Source organism: Grus americana, unplaced genomic scaffold (assembly GCF_028858705.1).
Source record: "Grus americana isolate bGruAme1 unplaced genomic scaffold, bGruAme1.mat scaffold_970, whole genome shotgun sequence".
Classification (NCBI taxonomy): Eukaryota; Metazoa; Chordata; class Aves; order Gruiformes; family Gruidae; genus Grus; species Grus americana.
In genome coordinates this window covers 52,710-68,850 of record NW_026562150.1, presented here as the reverse complement: position 1 = coordinate 68,850, position 16,141 = coordinate 52,710, and the positions used below count along the sequence as shown (strand labels likewise).

Genomic DNA, 16,141 nt, shown 5'->3' with positions numbered 1-16,141 from the left:
AAGGAGAGGTCGTTAAGATGACCGATAGCACAAACTATGTGGAGAGACCGCTACAGGAGCAGAAGAGTGTCATTTATACCAGCGGTTGTTTTCTGGTTTACCTTTTCCAATTGCGTTCTTCTGAATAAGCAGGGAAAGATGCTGTAGTCATGTAAAAGTCAGTTATGATTCAGGTGTCTGTTTTCCTCAGTGCTGATGATTTCTGCCCTTGAACCTTTAGTCAAAGGAATTTTCAAACTTGTCTCTATTTACATTGCATGGTTTGGGCGATCATTGGTGTCCAAATCCATATTTAGATTTCCAAATATCTGTATCTGGAAAAAGGGGTGAGGAGGCAGAGTTAGCTAATAATAGAAAGCTGTTCAACATTGCCCATCTGAGAGCAGACAGTGGGGGAAAAGAGAGATATTTGAGAAACAAAAGTGCTGATCCAGATCCATAGGAATGCCTGCCAGGGGAAATCTAGTCCCGATTTCCAACAGTGGGAATGCCAGCCCGTCACCTGACCGTTACTCCTTCCAGAGGGGACAGCGGGGTTCCAGAGGGTGGTACCATGAAAACTCCACACAGTAGAGGCCCAAAACCCCCCCAAGCCCCCCCAAACCAAATGGAAATCCCATGCTGGGGTTGTTCTCTCTTGCCTTCCTCCCTAGCAGAGACAACATCGTCATGGCACTGCCTAAATCATGCCTGGTCTGGACTTTAGATCCTGGCTGCAGTTCTGCAGCAGCTCCTCCCCAAAAGAACACGCTAGAGCTAGAAGAGGCTCAGAGAAGGGCAAACAGGAAGATGGGACTGGCTGAGTAAGCTGGCAAAGACGCAGCCGAAAGGGTGGCGCAGGCAAGGTCTACAACATCCCGAGAGGCAGGGGGAGGGGGGCAGCCCTTGACTGCCGCTGGAGCAGGAGTTCCAAGCTACTACGAAAACCAGACCTATATGGATGGAATTATTGAATCTTTTCCTCGCTGTTTTGCAGCATGAACGGGACAGGCTGCAAGCAGTTAAAGAAAAACTGGTACGAGAGATGAAACTTCTTCAGGAATCAGCCACAGCCTCTGAGACCCGAGCAAATACAGCAACGGATACGAATCACTGCCTTGAACAAGAACTTCAGACTGCATTGTCTGTCTTGAAAATGAAAACCGAGGAAGTGGAAACGCAGTGGGAGAAAATGCAGACGCTCCAGAAAGACGCGGCACAGGGAAAAGCTTTGCAGGAGACTCTCCCTCATCTGACTGCCATCCTGTCAGAGAGGGAGGGAGAAATGAAGTTGTACCAGGAAGAGGTGAGAACGCCGGAAGACCAGCAAGCAATGCAGAAAACTACTCTCGATCAGGTTATTAAGGACATAACAGAGAAAAACCAGAAGATGGAATCCCAGCAAGAACGGATACGGGACCTGGAGAAGCAGCAAGAAAAACAAAGGATTGCTGTCAGCAAGATGAGCAAAGAGCTGGAAGAGAGAGGCCTGGAGATCAGATCCCAGCAAGAACGGATACGGGAGCTCTAGAGAAGCAGCGAGAAATGCAGAGGACTGCTGTCAGCAAGATGAGCAAAGAGCTGGAGGAGAGAGACCGGGAGATCAAATTCCAGGAGGGAAAATAGCGATTCTAGAACAAGACGGTGCATCACAAGTGAGAAATCTGCGGGTGGATCTTGATCATCTGAAAGGAACCTTGGAGGAGAGAAACTTGGAGCTTATGTCTCTGACTCAGCAGATCCAAGAACTGGAAAGGGAGAGAGAACAGGTGAAATCTCTGCACGCAAGCCTCGAACACCTGAGGGCCGCTCTTAAGGACAGAGAGAGCGAGTGTGATTCTCAAAGGCATCAGTTAAGACTCTTGCAGCAGTACAAGGAGCAGCAAGAGGGGTACCTGCAAGAGCTTCACGGTAAAGTAGAAAAGATGACACTTGCTTTGTCTCAAAAAGATCAAGAGCTTGAGTCACAAGAAAAGCAAATCCAGGAAGCTGAAGAAGTCACGGAAATGCAGTTAAGGACTGTCCGTGACCAACTGGAGCAGGCCTTAGAAGCCTTAAAAGAAAAGGACAGACTCATAGACACCCAAAAGCAACAAACAAGGAGCTACGAGGGAAAACCAGGAGAACAGCTGAAGGTCTTACGCAGAGACTTAGAAGACGCTACGGCAATACTGAAAGAAAAGCATTTCATGGTTGAATCTCAGAAGGAACGGATTGCGACCTTCCAAAAAGCAGAACAAGACTCTGGAGAGCAGAAGGAAATTCTGCAGCATCTGGAAGCGGCCCTAAAGGAGAAAGAGCAAGAAATTGTATCCCTTAGAAAGCCATGTGAGGCACGCAAGGAACAGGAGGAAAAGCACGGAGCTGAGCAAACAAATCTTCAAGGGACAAAACTGACTCTGAAAGGAAGAGAGAGAAAGAAAGATAGGGGTTCTGGAGGAGGCTACCTCTAGGCTTGAGACCAAGGCTCAAGGTGAGCAAAAAGAGTTAGAAGAGGAAATAAGAGCTCTTTGGGAAGATCTCCAGCACGTTCAGCAGACTCTGGCAAGGAAGGATGAAGAGATCGAGTACCAGAGAGACAGAGTCAGGTATTTCGAGAAGACTCTGTCAGGGAGAGAACAAGAGCTTAGGCGGCAGAGCGAACTCCTGAAACAATTAACGTCAGCTTTGCGATGGAAAGATGAGGGGGAGACCCTACAGAAACAAATCCAGAAACTCCAGAAATGGGAGGAAGAGGAAGCCGAGAAGAGGAGGGTTCTCCAGGAGAGAGACCGTTCCTTGCAAAGGCAGAAGGAGCTAACCCAACAACTGGAAGATGAGCGGAAAGCAAAGGGGAAGAATTGGAGCGTGCGATTGCTATCTGGAAGCAGACTGAAAGCGGAGAAGTCAAATGGAAAGAGAAGGCACAAGCACTGACTCTTGCCCTGACCAAGAGTGAAATGGCCAATGGGACTCTGAGGGGAGAAATAGCCGTCCTGCAGAGTATGGTTTCAGAGAGGGACACGGACTGGTTTCATCACGAGGTAGGCAGCGTGATTGATCATCAGTCAACTAAAATGTCTATAAAGGATTCTAATGACGGTTCCCATCAAGATATGGGAATTTATGTTCCTGTCAATCTATGACCAGCTTGGCCACAGAAACTATGGCTGCAGCCAGCAGGCTTGCCTGTCTGTGTAGCTCCGGCCAGAGACCATTCGCCTGCTAGAATGTTTTCTGTCCAGCCCAGAACTACTGACAGAACTACGGAGCTTGCTGTTAAAATTAACTCCAGGCCAAAAGCTGGGGATGGCTAGTTGGTTCTCTCCTATCTAGGCAAGCTTAGCCAACATGTCGTGGTTAGAATTTGGCGTGGAAAGGAAAGGGCACCGTTGACCAAACTAATGTACTAAACTTAGTCGAATTTTATAACGACGGCTGGAGAGCAGCTACGCTGATGGTGCTTAGAGGATGCTTTCAGACATGTAGATTGCTGAGGTACAGCTTTTCCAGTGTATTAAAAAGAACGGAATTCGTCCCGCCGCCTGATCGGGTTAAAGGCTTCGTTGCGCGTTCAGAATGTACTTGTGCCGCAGTCCAAAACGCATGAGGGCAAATTTGTGTGGATTTCTCCAAGGTGATCTGGAGGGGCCGCCCTAGGAAGAGAGTGTGTTGTTTTGGCCTGTGGAGCAGGAGGAGAAGAAGGGACTTAGCACTGTCCGTTCCTGGGTCTGGTCGCTCTCCGCAACGTGTTGCTTCTGGCCCTTCTAAGCTTTCTGTGGCACCAGCTCTCACAATCTCCTCTCTGTGTACCCAGCAGGCTACTGCAGAAGGGGAGCAGCTCTCCTGGCTCTCGGAGAAGAGACTCCTGTCGCAGCGGCTGGAACGTCTGCAGCGAGCAGTTGCAAAGCTGCAACTCGAGAAGACGGAGCTGAAGCAACTCAACGCTGAGCTCAGGAGGACTCTTGAGCAGGTGAAGCAGGCTTTCGCTGCCTCTGCAAAGCCTCACGGTCCTCTGGAACACAACACATTTCCACAGGCAGCACTTTGGCGTCCTCTGCTTGTTGCCTTCCCTCTCCCACTTTCCCCTGCGGACACTGGCTTTTGTATTTTCTCTCTCTTCTGGCACCCTATTGCCTTCAGAAACGCACATTCCCTCCGGTACCACCCTTCTTGCCCCAGTGTCCCCCTACAGACACATTTGACACTCTTGTGGCCAGGAGCTGTTTCCTCTTGCTTTCTCTTTCTCTTCCATAGTCTACGTCGAGTAGTCCTTTTTGCCCCCAACCTCCTCTGGTGCCATTAACAGTCTCGGAGCAGAAATCTCCTTGCCATGGTGTCCAGAGGTGCTGTTACTCCTTGTTTGGTGGCAGCACGTTTCCGTGACCCTTTCTCCCATCCAACGCGCAGGTGGAATGGGAGCGGAGGAGACTGAAGAGATATTGTAGAGGTCGGTCGCTGCCAGATGCGTGCGGCTTTTCTCTCTCTGACCAGCACAAGGTGCCTGCTTCTCGACAGGTGAGAACAGCATCGTACTCGGTGGGAGGAGGGTCTGGCCATACAGAGGAACAATGGCAAATCCCAGCGGCAGCAGCCCCCCAGGACACACCTAGTAGAGGTCGAATAGAGACCATGGCCCTGGCCAAACCGGAGACCAAAAAGAGATCCTTGCGTTTTCTTCACAGGAGGAGTCTCACACGTGCTGCAGTTGTCGATTAGCTGAGTTGCAGAAGCAGGTGAGGAGTGGGAAAGCTCTCATCAGTAGCTGCTGTGGCCGTACTGCTGGGCACGACTTCGCACCGTGCTACAGCCCGAGTTTGGTTTGGCTGTCAGGAAGCGAGTGCACCGGGCAGTGGAAATTGTCCCAGTGAAACTGGAATTGTTGATGATCTGAGCTGAGTTCAGGGCGCCTCTGGGACTCTGGGAACCTGTTGCTTCCCCTTCCACAAGGACAGCGTGTTTGTCAGGGCTGGAGTTAGCGGGTGCGTCTTCCCTGGCAGCCGGTACCGTGGGGCTACGGATGGTCCTAACAGCGTGGGCTTGTCTGAGCTCGGCCTTTTGCCTCTTTCAGGTGTCCCTTCTGCAGACGCAGCTGGCACAGGAACGAAAATACAAGCAGGACTATCCTGAGTGCTGTGCAAAGACCAGCCAGGAGCTGTCAGACCTTCACCACGAGCTGTCTCTTACTCCTTAGCAGCTGTGGTCAGGGAGCCCAAAGCTGCTGTTTTGGAAGCAGAGACTGGGAAGCTGGGTCAGCCTCTGAACCTTCTTTTCCTGTAGAGGAACAGCTGCTGCATCACAGGGTTCCTGTCCTGTGCCCTTCCCAGGAACGAATTCTGTTTTGCTGCGGGAAATGGGGGTGCATTTGTTCTGTTTGCATCTGGAAGCATCTCCTAGTGACAGTGGTTTTAAATGCGTTTTGGTTTTTTTAATAAAGGCAATTTTGCAGGAGTGCCCTTTTTCCGTAGGTGAAAGCGAGTGCTAGGTAAATCTGTGGCTTGGGAAAAGATGCTCCTAGTTTTTGACTTGCACAAGTAAGCTATGACGACCTGCGGTCTGATTTCACCTCTTGAGTTCATCGCTGTTCCCTGCGAGGAAAGAGGGAAAAGGAGGTGTTCTCAAAATGAAGGGGTGGCGAGTACCCGCCAGGGATGGCAAGTGGGGCAAGAGAGTGGGGTTTTTTTTCCCTTCCGTCCACGCTTCAGCACAAAAAGCGCTGGTGCTCTCCCAAGATGCTTTGCTTTCCGCTTTGTTGCTGCGACAGCCAGCCTGAGGGCCGGCTCCGTCGTTCTCAAAGGGCATTAGTAACAACCTCCAGACCTTCCAAAGGCGGAGGCAACGGAAGGGAGGGGGAGGATGCAAAACCGAGTGCAAACTGCTCCCTACCAGCAGCTTCGCCTCGGTATCAAGCCCTTTGCAGCTGAGCGATCTCGGCACAGCCAGCGTCTCCTGGGTACCCTTCAAAGGCCCGTGCGCCGTCAGCACGGAGACTCAGTAGAAGGCGAGGCGGCAGCGAGGACCTTACCCTAGAGGAGCCCGGGAGCCGCAGCCCCTCCCCGCCAGCCCCGTCGGCCGGCTTCGCGCCGCGGAGCACGGGCGGCCCCGGAAGGCGGATGTGGTTCCGGGTGGCGCGGCGCCATGGATTCGCTGTGGCGGCTGAAGCGGTTCGATGCCTTCCCCAAGACCCTGGAAGATTTTCGGGTCAAAACGTGCGGGGGCGCGCTGGGTGAGCGGGCGGGGTGAGGGCGGTCGGGGGCCGGCGGCAGGGCGCGGGCCTCGCCGTGGTGCGGCGGCCGGGGCGACCTTGCGGGCCGGCGCTCGGTAGCAACTCGGGGCAGTGGCGGGCGGTGTGAGGCGGGGTTGAGGCGAGGCGGGCGGGCGCGACCGGCGGGACTGATGGCGGTTCTCGTCTCCCCGGCAGTGACGGTTGTCAGCGGGCTCATCGTGGTGCTGCTTTTCTTCTCGGAGCTGCAGTACTACCTCACCAAAGAGGTGAGTAGCGGCGGCGGGGGGGGCCCAGTGGTGCGGGGGGAGCCTGGCCCCCCCCGGTGCTGCCTCCTGCTCGCGGTGCCCCGGCGGAGAGGCTGCCCTGCGGCCCGTGGCGGCCTGCTGTGCCCCCGCGCTCCCGCTGAGCCGCCGCCTCCTCCGGGCTGCCCGTGCAGCAGCTTCACCCGCCGCAGACAGGTTTGGGTTTTTTTTCTTTCCCCCTCCTGGTCGCCTTGGCGATGGGAGCGGGTCGCCCTTCCCCGAGAGCCGCTTGGTGCCAGGGCTGGCTGGTGGCCTCCGGCACCCTGTGGCAGGAGAGCGTCTCAAAATCTCTTCTCGCTATCTCGGCTCTCAACAAGCACAAAATACAAAGCAAAGCAAAGCAAAGCACCGCGGGACCCTGTCCCCACTCCAAACTCTGAGATTCCCAAAGGATTACTTTTTAGAAATGGCAAACGCTTACCTATTGTGGAAGGTGCGGGAGGCAGCAGCTCAGGTGCCTGACAAACCCCAGGTCTTGAAAATGAGCTCCTGAGCCAGAGCAGTCGAGGGAAAGAGGCCTTTTGATTTGCTTCCAAGTGAAAACGACTGTGTTTTTTCTTTGTTTCTAGGTTCACCCGGAATTGTACGTTGACAAATCGAGGGGAGATAAACTGAAGATCAACCTGGACGTTATTTTCCCACATATGCCTTGTGCTTGTGAGTCAGATTTCTGAATGTTGGGGATAGTTTTCCTACTTGCCAAGGGCCCGAGAGGCTCAGTGTAGCATGGTGCTTCCAAGTGCTGCTTGGGCCATGGACAGAGAGGAATTGATGATCCCTTGTGGTTATGCAGAGATTCCAGCCAGGCCTGCTGGGCATTCAAGCAGCGCTTCCAAGTCAGGCAGCATTACTTTTCGAGTTTATAAATGAGGCAAAGGTATAAACCCACTTCCGTTTCTTACGTTGTGTTGTACTTTGTCAGGGAGCACACTAATACTGAAAAAGCTGGCCCGGAGTTCACTTGGGACTCAAGAGTTGACTGTGGTGGTGGTGTTGCTGAAAAACTTTAGAGCCTCCTTTGGAAGTTACTTGATGAAGCACAGCTTTTCCATGATTTTAGTACTGAAATTCTGGCTGTAATGCCAATGCCATGTGATAACCTTTTTCCAAAATTTTTTAAATCAGAAGGAGCGTTAATAATCTGATTACCTTTTAACTAAACTCAGAACAAAGCAGCAGTATGAAGTGACGGAAGATGTTGCAAGTCTTCCTGGGTATTACTGCTGTGCCTGTTATCTGACTGCGCACTAATCTTCCCTGCCTCTTGTTCTGTTGTCGTAATTCTTTTGGGTAATGCATTGGGCTCTAAATGTAGTGAGTCTGTCTTCCTTCTGACCACCCAAGATACTATTGGTCTTTGCCTTGCTCACATTTAAAAGTGTGTGGGAAGGCCAGAGCGATGGGAATCCTCGGCTGTTTTGTGCAGAGAAGCTGTCAGTCTTCTAAGGGAGCGTTAGTGGAGGTGCATGGAGTTTGATACCAGAGTGGGCACATCTCAATCTTCTTTGTGAAAAGGTGGCTGGATTATGTGGATGAGTTGAGGGAATGAGGAATAAGGAGGAAGCTTTCAAAAGTTAATAAATTGTTTTTTAAGGGGTTTTTTTTTTTGCCCAAAGCAATTATTTCTCGGGGTTTGTGAGAGTTGTAAATCATAAACTTATTTGGTCATTTATAGTATTTGTTTGTTTTGGCAGTGGTCTTGTCCAGTGTTTGCAAGTGTGTATAGCTGCTGCTTGTTTGTTTTCATTCGGTTGCGCGCGGTTGATCTCTGTATCTCTGGTTTTACTGACTGTTCTTCACTGAACGCTCTTCCTCAGCAGCAGCCGTAACAAATGTGTGTTTATTGACCTTTTTCCTTGCTCGCTGGTTTCAGATTTGAGCATTGATGCCATGGATGTAGCAGGAGCAGCAGCTGGATGTAGAGCACAATCTGTTTAAACAACGTTTGGATAAAGCTGGCAATCGTGTGACTCCAGAGGCTGAGCGACATGGTAAGATGCTATTCTACCTTGGCTACGTAAACCTCTCCTCTGTGTTTTTTACATGTTATGACTCATCGTTGTACTTTGATACAAACAAGAAACGATTCTGGCAAAGTGTTGCGTCTAACCGTGATACTGTCTTGACTGTTCCTTTCCAAAACATGAGCTCCTTCTTACCTTTTCTGGGAGGTAGTGTAGTTCTACGTAGCAGCGTGAACTAAATTTGTTGATTTGTATCACTCAGATTTAACTTCTCTGTTCTTGAAGTTGAAAGGCTAACCTAAGCCAAGAGCTGAACAATTGGCAGGTATGAGAGTTTCTCCCGTTTGTCGTGGGAATGTGGTGGAAGTGTTCTTACTGTTGTGTCACTTAGCAGCCTCTCTGAATAACTCTTGTATTCAGAGGTTGTGACATTTCAAATCTAGTGTCTGGGGACAAAAGCATCTGTTCCGTATCTAGTTCTCAGTTAACACATGTAGGCCTCCTGCCTTGCTTGTATTGCCAGTCTCCATCAGGATTGCTCCATCTGAACTGGTTGCTCCAACTCCTTATCTAATCAGTGGAGAGGAAGAGAAACTTGTAGGACGCAAACTATCTCGCCTAGAAGAGGTGTTTTAAAATAGATGGGATGTGTTGCATGCAACAAGCAATTTCTTCTGCTGTCTGGAAGAAGCACGCGGCTAGTTCGGTTTCCATCACCCATGTTGCAAGTTAGATCAGAAGTATCCACCCATCTTCATTAAACTCTACGATTATCAGTTCCTATTAGTAACACTGACATTCAGTCAGTTCTTTAAACGGCAGCTATAGCAGTATTGACCTTAAATGTAGGAAAGCATACCCAAATTTTGTGGAGTAGTATCTGGAGGCTTTTCCTAATCGTAGTTTCATTAAAATAGCTTAATGATTTCTTGGTAGGTTGCATTCTGTGCTTGGATGTCATCTTATTCGTTTCCATTGAATGACAATAAGTGATTGAATTCTTTATTGGTGGTTCTTATCGTTTCCTTCCTTTTAATGTGGACATGTTTCACACTGCATATGTGCATGCAAGCTGAGGACCATGTTAACAGGAGGAAACCCCACATGTAGAGCTTTATGTACTGCAAATTCTTTGTAGTCTCTCAGCTGTGTGCATTACCTCTGGGTGCTGTCTCTGAGACAGCTCATCAGGCAGCTACTGATGATGTTTAAAAAACTGTTCCTGGTTGCTGTATCTTGAAAGACTGCTTGTATTGTACAGGCGTTCTTACTGAAATGGTGGGAATCATGGCTTTGACAAAGCATAGCAATTATTCAGCTGTGTTCTTCCCAATGCTATCTTTCAGTGTGGTGACAAGATTAAAAGCCGTACCAGTTTTTATGATGAATTCTTGAGTGCACATCCAACTACTTTGAACGTTGTATGCTTTAGAACGCAAGTCTTGCACAGTTGTTTAATAATGGGTATATTTTCCTGAAAGTTTTTATTTGCTTGATCATAACTACCATAAAGTATTTGATGAAAGAAATAAGATTAAGGATTGATTTTCATGCATATTTTGTACTTTCTAACTAAAATCTCTTCTTTTTGTGGCTAATACGAAATACAGATGTCTTTTATACTCACTTCTGTGCACCTGTTACACCTCCCAATCTCAACAAACAAGGCCCTGATAACGTTTTATCCCGTCAGCAGTGCCTGACTGCAGGATGCGCAGCTTCCGACACACAGTCGTTGCAGTTACTGGGTGTCGAACAAAACAAGAGTACAAGATAGCATTTCTAGACATGCCTCATCACTTTGCCTCCTCTTTTGTCTTAGAGCTGGGGAAGGAAGAAGAAAAAGTGTTTGATCCAGATTCTTTGGATGCCGATCGCTGTGAGAGCTGTTACGGGGCAGAGTCAGAGGACATTCGGTAACCTTTACATCTTTTCATATCTTCTTAGCATTTGAATTCAGACTGTTCTGTTGCGTGCATGGTTTTTTTCCGAAATGTCTATGAAGGTCTGTGCAATGAAATCCTCCTGGGCACGTGTTCCGAGAACAGTGAGAACTGTTGTGGTTTTGGTATGCTTTTGGAAGCGGCACTCCAGATTGTTAAGAGCGTGCAGAGTTAAATTGTCTAGTTTGTCTGCACGCCTGTTTAAGGGCAGTGCAAACTGCACTACCTTTGCAGTAGCACAAAGACTGTATCTCAGCAAACTGCATCTTTTCTGGGGTTATTTGGTGTCCAGAGGGGAGCTGCGTAAATTATTTCACCATTGCATGAGCTGTCTTGGAATAAAACCTAGTTATGGCTTTGCATCCTTTGCACTGCTGCTGCAAGCTTCGCATCCTTATGGGAGCAAAGACCAGATGTTTATCGCTCACACAAACAGTGGGTGTCATTTGGTGTTTCTCATTCCTCCTACCTGCAAATTCCTGTAGGAATGGATCCGTGATAGGCTGCAGGTTCTGGACTATCTTTCGCTGTTACTGTCTCTGTAGCGACTTGGTTTGTCCCATCTGCCAAGTTGTGTGCTTCCCTGTAGATGTTTCCATCTTGTGGGATTCATGACTGCAGCCTTCAGCTTTCTCTTTGGTCCAGCAAAACACGCAGCCAAGACAGAAGACTGTTCTTTCCCGTGACCAAGGTGTTACCCAGAGGTAGAAAAGCAACGAAGCAAGTTTACTGTTAACCCTCCCTCCAATGCTGACAGTCTTGCCCTAAAAGCAGAGGAAAGGAGGAATAGAAACAGGCAGATGCTTTGTTCACAGGGAGAAGTTCCAAACTGCTCAGAACTGTGGGACGCTGGTGTCATTTTTGTAGCAAGTTTCTTTGCTACAAATTTCTTTGTCTGAAAGGACAGGCAAAGCCCTCTTCAGACTCCAGCACTGCATGAAACCAGCTTGCATCCTCATGCTGAAATCTCAACAAGTACATCCAAAAGCTCGAGCTCCTTCAGGAGTGTTAGGTCAGCTCCCGAGGTCTGGTCCCTGATGTTTGCTGTATCACTTTGTTGGAGAAAAATCCGCCACGAATTCAAGTCCTGAGCTGGAGTGTCTCTTTATAGCGATAAAGGTGGTAAGATGATGGTGCTTGTGCTTTTGCAGGTGTTGTAATACTTGTGACGATGTCAGAGAAGCATACAGGCGGCGAGGCTGGGCCTTCAAGAACCCGGATAGCATAGAGCAGTGCAAGAGGGAAGGGTTTAGCCAGAAAATGCAAGAGCAGAAGAACGAGGGCTGCCAAGTGTATGGTTTCCTAGAGGTCAACAAGGTGAGAGATGGGTTTTGCTGTGAACCTGCTGCATGGTGGTGCTGACTGTGAAAAGGCAGAATTGGGGCGTTCCTCTCCTTTTCCAGCCTTAGGTGTTCACAGGACTGTAATATAACAACCCCTGGGCTCAGCAAGGTACTTGTGCCCGTAAAGGAGTTCAGTAGGAGAGTCAGGAAAAGCAGTGGGAAGGGGCTAATGCTTTGTTTCATTGTGTGGGCTGGTAGGCAGCCTGCCGGCTGGAGAAGCTTAGCTTTTCCTACTGTCTAGTGAGTCTTTTTGCCGAGGTTTCTGGAGGAGGAGAGGCAGCTGCTTTGAGGTTAGATTGTCCCACCTGCCCTTCTGGTCTTAAAACAGAGACCACTAGTGGATGCTGGAGGTACCAGTAGCCAACACTTGCCAGCAGAGGTGCCGGAGAGAGTGAAATGTTATCCTCTTTAGAAAAACAGCGGAAGCAAGACTGTTGGAGTTGGTTGACAAAGCTGAAAATGCTCAGAGAGGTGGTTGTTGCAACTGGTGTAGGAAAACGTAGTACAAGATGTACCAGATAACTATGTGACTACCCTGTCATTTGGTGTGTTAACAAACCCAGAACACTTGGATGTGCAGGTTACGTATCCAAGTACATTCTAGAAGTCAGGCCCAGGCTAATTTTTTTAAATTTTTTTAAATTTTTGATTCAAACTCTGGGGGTTTTTTGCATCTTGGTGTACTCTTCTTGGAGACCACATTCTCTATTTCTGGAAAGTAAACCTTTTACTCATGAAGCCAGACATTGTGATTTGAGCATCATCATGGGTACCGAACCATTACAGGACCCTCTGTCACATTCAGATCCTCCAGGGCAGAGTGTGTATAATTGCTAGTAAGTGTCAGTGAGGATTGGCACCTGATATCCACATCCCTTTCAGATTCCAGGATGAAATTTTAACAGCCTTTGTCTTTTGGGGTGTTTTGGGGCTTGGGTATTTTTTTGCAAGTTCAGTGCTTTATTTTTGTGGGTTTTGGATGCAGCTTATTTTCATGGACGTATACGTAGGATTGCTGTTTATTGTATTAAGTTTTTTTTGTTACCCTGCTCAGTCTCCCCTCGGTTACTTTCTCCACTTCTTTTTTGTGATACGTTTTTGTATTTTCTGCAGCAGCAGTCAGTTCCCTCCCAATAGACTTAATTCTTTCTTCTTCCCATTTTTATGTCCACTGAAATAATCTACTTAGAACAGTTAATACCAACATCAGTATGTAATTATGGCTTTCCACATGACTGCCTGTGAGGAAAGAGGAAATTCATATCTCATGAAAGTGAGGTGCTCGGTGTATATATTGTTTAAACAAAAATGTAAAAATCTAAGCACCGCTGCGACTGATTTATTTATATAGATTCAGACCTTTTAATGAAAGATTTCTGTCTCCCACAGGTAGCTGGAAATTTCCACTTTGCACCAGGAAAAAGTTTCCAACAGTCTCATGTCCATGGTAAAGTATTTTCTTTTCCTGCTTATTGTGACCTTTAGCTTCCAAGTGTATCTGACCATTTTCTTTGAATGTCTTTGCACTGCTATCCATAATAGCGATGACACTGCTGCGGTGAGGAGGGCATTGTTGAAGTTTTGTTACAGAGGTTTAGAACCATCGTGAACAAATAGAAGTGTTTTCTGGAGGTGCTGCCACATGGGTGTGGAAGAACTTGGGAGGAGAATGTTTATGGGCAGTCTGACAGTCTCACTGGTTCCACAGAACTGCTGCTCTGATGTACAACAACCTCAAGTAAATGGTTGGAAGGGACCATTAAAGGCCATCTAGTCCAACCCCCCTGCAATGAGCAGGGACATCTGCAACTAGATCAGGTTGCTCAGAGCCCCGTCCGGACTGACCCGAGTGTTCCCAGGGATGGGGCATCTGCAACTTCTCTGGCAACCTGTTCCAGTGCCTCACCGCCCTCACAGTAAAAAGTTTCTTCCTTATATCTGGTCTGAATCTACCTTCTTTTAGGTGAAAACTATTCCCCTTCATCCTATCGCAACAGGCCCTGTTAAAAAGTCTGTCCCCATCTTTCTTATAAGCCTCCTTTAAGTACTGAAAGGCCACAGTCAGGTCTCCCTGGCGCCTTCTCTTCTCCAGGCTGAACAAGCCCAACGTTCTCAGCCTTTGCTCACGGGAGAGGTGCTTCAGCCCTCAGATCATCTCCGTGGCTTCCTCTGGACCTGCTCCGACAGGTCCATGTCTGTCTTGTCCTGAAGACCCCAGAGCTGGACACAGCACTCCAGGTGGGGAGTTCTCTCTTGCTTTCCTAGTTATTCATAACACATGATTTCCCTTTTTTCCTAACCTTTTTCTGGGCAGTGTTTTCATGGCACCAAGAAACAACCAAGGAGTTTTCTCAGACCCGTGAGGAAAATGGACATCTTGGAGCCTGGTCTTTCTTGTACATGAAGCTGAGGCTGTTTTCTGCCTCAGTATGACCTTTCTTCATGATCTTTTTTTTTTTTTTTTAAACTCTACAGAAAGAAGGAAGGAAGGGGGTTTTTTCCCCTTAAAAAACTTGACTAGTATTAGTCAGAGGGCAGAGCTCTGTGAGATATTTCCTGAGCTCCCTTGGAAATATCTCGTTTGGATCGTAATTATAATAATAATAATAATATATTATATTATATAATTATAAGGAAGCAAAAGGTCTCACTCCGGGCACCGTGGCCTTCAAGATTCTGTATAGAAACCGTCTATCTGTTTATTCTGCATTCTCTAGCCAAAACAGGGCCATCTTGCTGCCCTAAGACTCCCTCCTTTGGCTGCTTCTCAAACCAACCTTGGGGATCTCCATCCACAATGTTCCTATAAGAGATAAGCAGACACCAGTGTTTTTAAACACTAACGTGCAATTGCCACAAGGACCTCTGATGGTCTCCTGAAAATCTTTTCTTTTGCAAAGCGACTGTTTGGCATTTCACTTGTTTTAACACAAATTCTCCTTCCTGCCTTTATGCAACACTCATGTGCCTGAAGGAACCAGAAACACTGGAAATGCGGAAAAACTAAAAGTGTAAAAAAAAAAAAAAAAAAAAAAAAAAAATTAAAAATTGTCCACTTGTAAGAAAAGTGTTATTTTGTCCTTTTTGTTTTGTTTCTGCCTGCGTGAATGGCGAATCCAGGTGAGATGATTTCGCCTCCCCTGTTGTTGTTTGCGTGGCTGTTTTTCTCTGCTTGTATGTAACACCTTTGTTCTCATGTTCTGTTGACGTTGGTTCCGTGTTTATACACATGTACCCAACCCAGGTGAAAGTTGTTCTGCACGGTCATTAAAGACAGCTTTGCATTCCTTCTGGTTTCTCATAATCCCCAGGCCCGGAAGGAAATGTAATTTGGAAATTGAGGGAGGGTGTTTTTCTGTCTTTAGAGAACTGAAGGGAAAGGTCCGGCTCTGCTGGGTTAATGCAACTTTTATCCATCCATCCATCCATCCATCCATCCATCCCCTAACATCTCAAACCTTCTCAGAAAAATGCCTTACCCAAATCTTAGGTCTCCCCAGACTTATTTCTTAAATATCCATATACCGCGGTAGTCTTTATGCCTGTCACGTAAAGGGTGGGAGTCCGATGTGTGGCCGAGGGAGGCCCTCCCGTTGAGTCCCGAGGTTCAGAAAGCACCCCCTTGCTCTCTAAACTCCTTCTCAGAGAGGAGCCTAGGTGCGGCTGGGTCTAGTCTTAGTCCCAGACTTGGTCAACAGTTTAAGTCTAAAGGGTTATATATAGCCACATATCAGAGTCAACGTTTGCCTGTCAGAGCCCCCAAAGGACTTTGACTGACTCAGTTTCGCAAAGTTGAAGCAGATAGAAGTGGGTGGAGGAGAAGGAGCACAGCCCGTCGACCGCCTCTTCCAGGTTCTTTTCTTCCCCCACCCCCCCCCGCCCTCCCAGGGATAACTTCCTCAGTATCCTTTATAGCTCAGCCTTGGCTGTTCCCTGCCACGGGTGACGTTTAACATGATTTGGGTGGAGAGTCGAGTACTATAGTCATATAGGTTTAGCATGTACTCCTTTTAGCTCATTATCATATTTAGGGGTGTCAACTTTAATATTCGTTTTGCAGATAATGAAGCAAAAGGTCTCACTCCGGGCACCGTGGCCTTCAAGATTCTGTATAGAAACCGCCTATGTTCTTCTCAGATGCTGTGTTCTTCTCAGCTGACCACTGGAGGCTGAGCACTTTATTACTAGAGGTATTTCTGCAGCATAGATGTTGTTCCTGTTTTATCTTAGTTTTCATCATTACTAGATGGTTTAGTGTGCGTTGCTATTCATTCCTCATCTCAGGTCATCGAAATCGTTCTCTCTCGTAGAATTCACACGGCTGATCTTACGCCTTGGTGCCATCCGTAATGGTGAATGACCTTTTAGCCAGTGCGTAAACATACTGCTTGTACTTCTTGGACAG

General features: G+C 47.9%; 1 protein-coding gene and 1 pseudogene across 1 annotated transcript; both read left to right on the top strand.

Moving 5' to 3' along the window:
- Positions 1 to 2,830: 2,830 nt before the first annotated feature.
- Positions 2,831 to 5,409, top strand: LOC129201343 (centrosome-associated protein CEP250-like). Its single transcript, XM_054812463.1, has 5 exons — positions 2,831 to 3,002; positions 3,776 to 3,931; positions 4,369 to 4,476; positions 4,644 to 4,694; positions 5,030 to 5,409. The coding sequence occupies exons 1-5, from the start codon at positions 2,919 to 2,921 to the stop codon at positions 5,150 to 5,152; spliced, it is 522 nt and encodes a 173-aa protein (XP_054668438.1). The 5' UTR covers positions 2,831 to 2,918; the 3' UTR covers positions 5,153 to 5,409.
- Positions 5,410 to 5,731: 322 nt separating this feature from the next.
- Positions 5,732 to 14,803, top strand: LOC129201342 (endoplasmic reticulum-Golgi intermediate compartment protein 3-like; annotated as a pseudogene).
- The last annotated feature ends 1,338 nt before the right edge of the window (positions 14,804 to 16,141 follow it).

Excerpts from the sequence above, each read along its gene's own strand:
- LOC129201343 (XM_054812463.1), top strand. The coding sequence starts at position 2,919 with ATGGCCAATGGGACTCTGAGGGGAGAAATAGCCGTCCTGCAGAGTATG. Across the intron at positions 3,003-3,775 it reads CGGACTGGTTTCATCACGAG|CAGGCTACTGCAGAAGGGGA; the intron begins GTAGGCAGCGTG and ends CTGTGTACCCAG. Across the intron at positions 3,932-4,368 it reads TCAGGAGGACTCTTGAGCAG|GTGGAATGGGAGCGGAGGAG; the intron begins GTGAAGCAGGCT and ends TCCAACGCGCAG.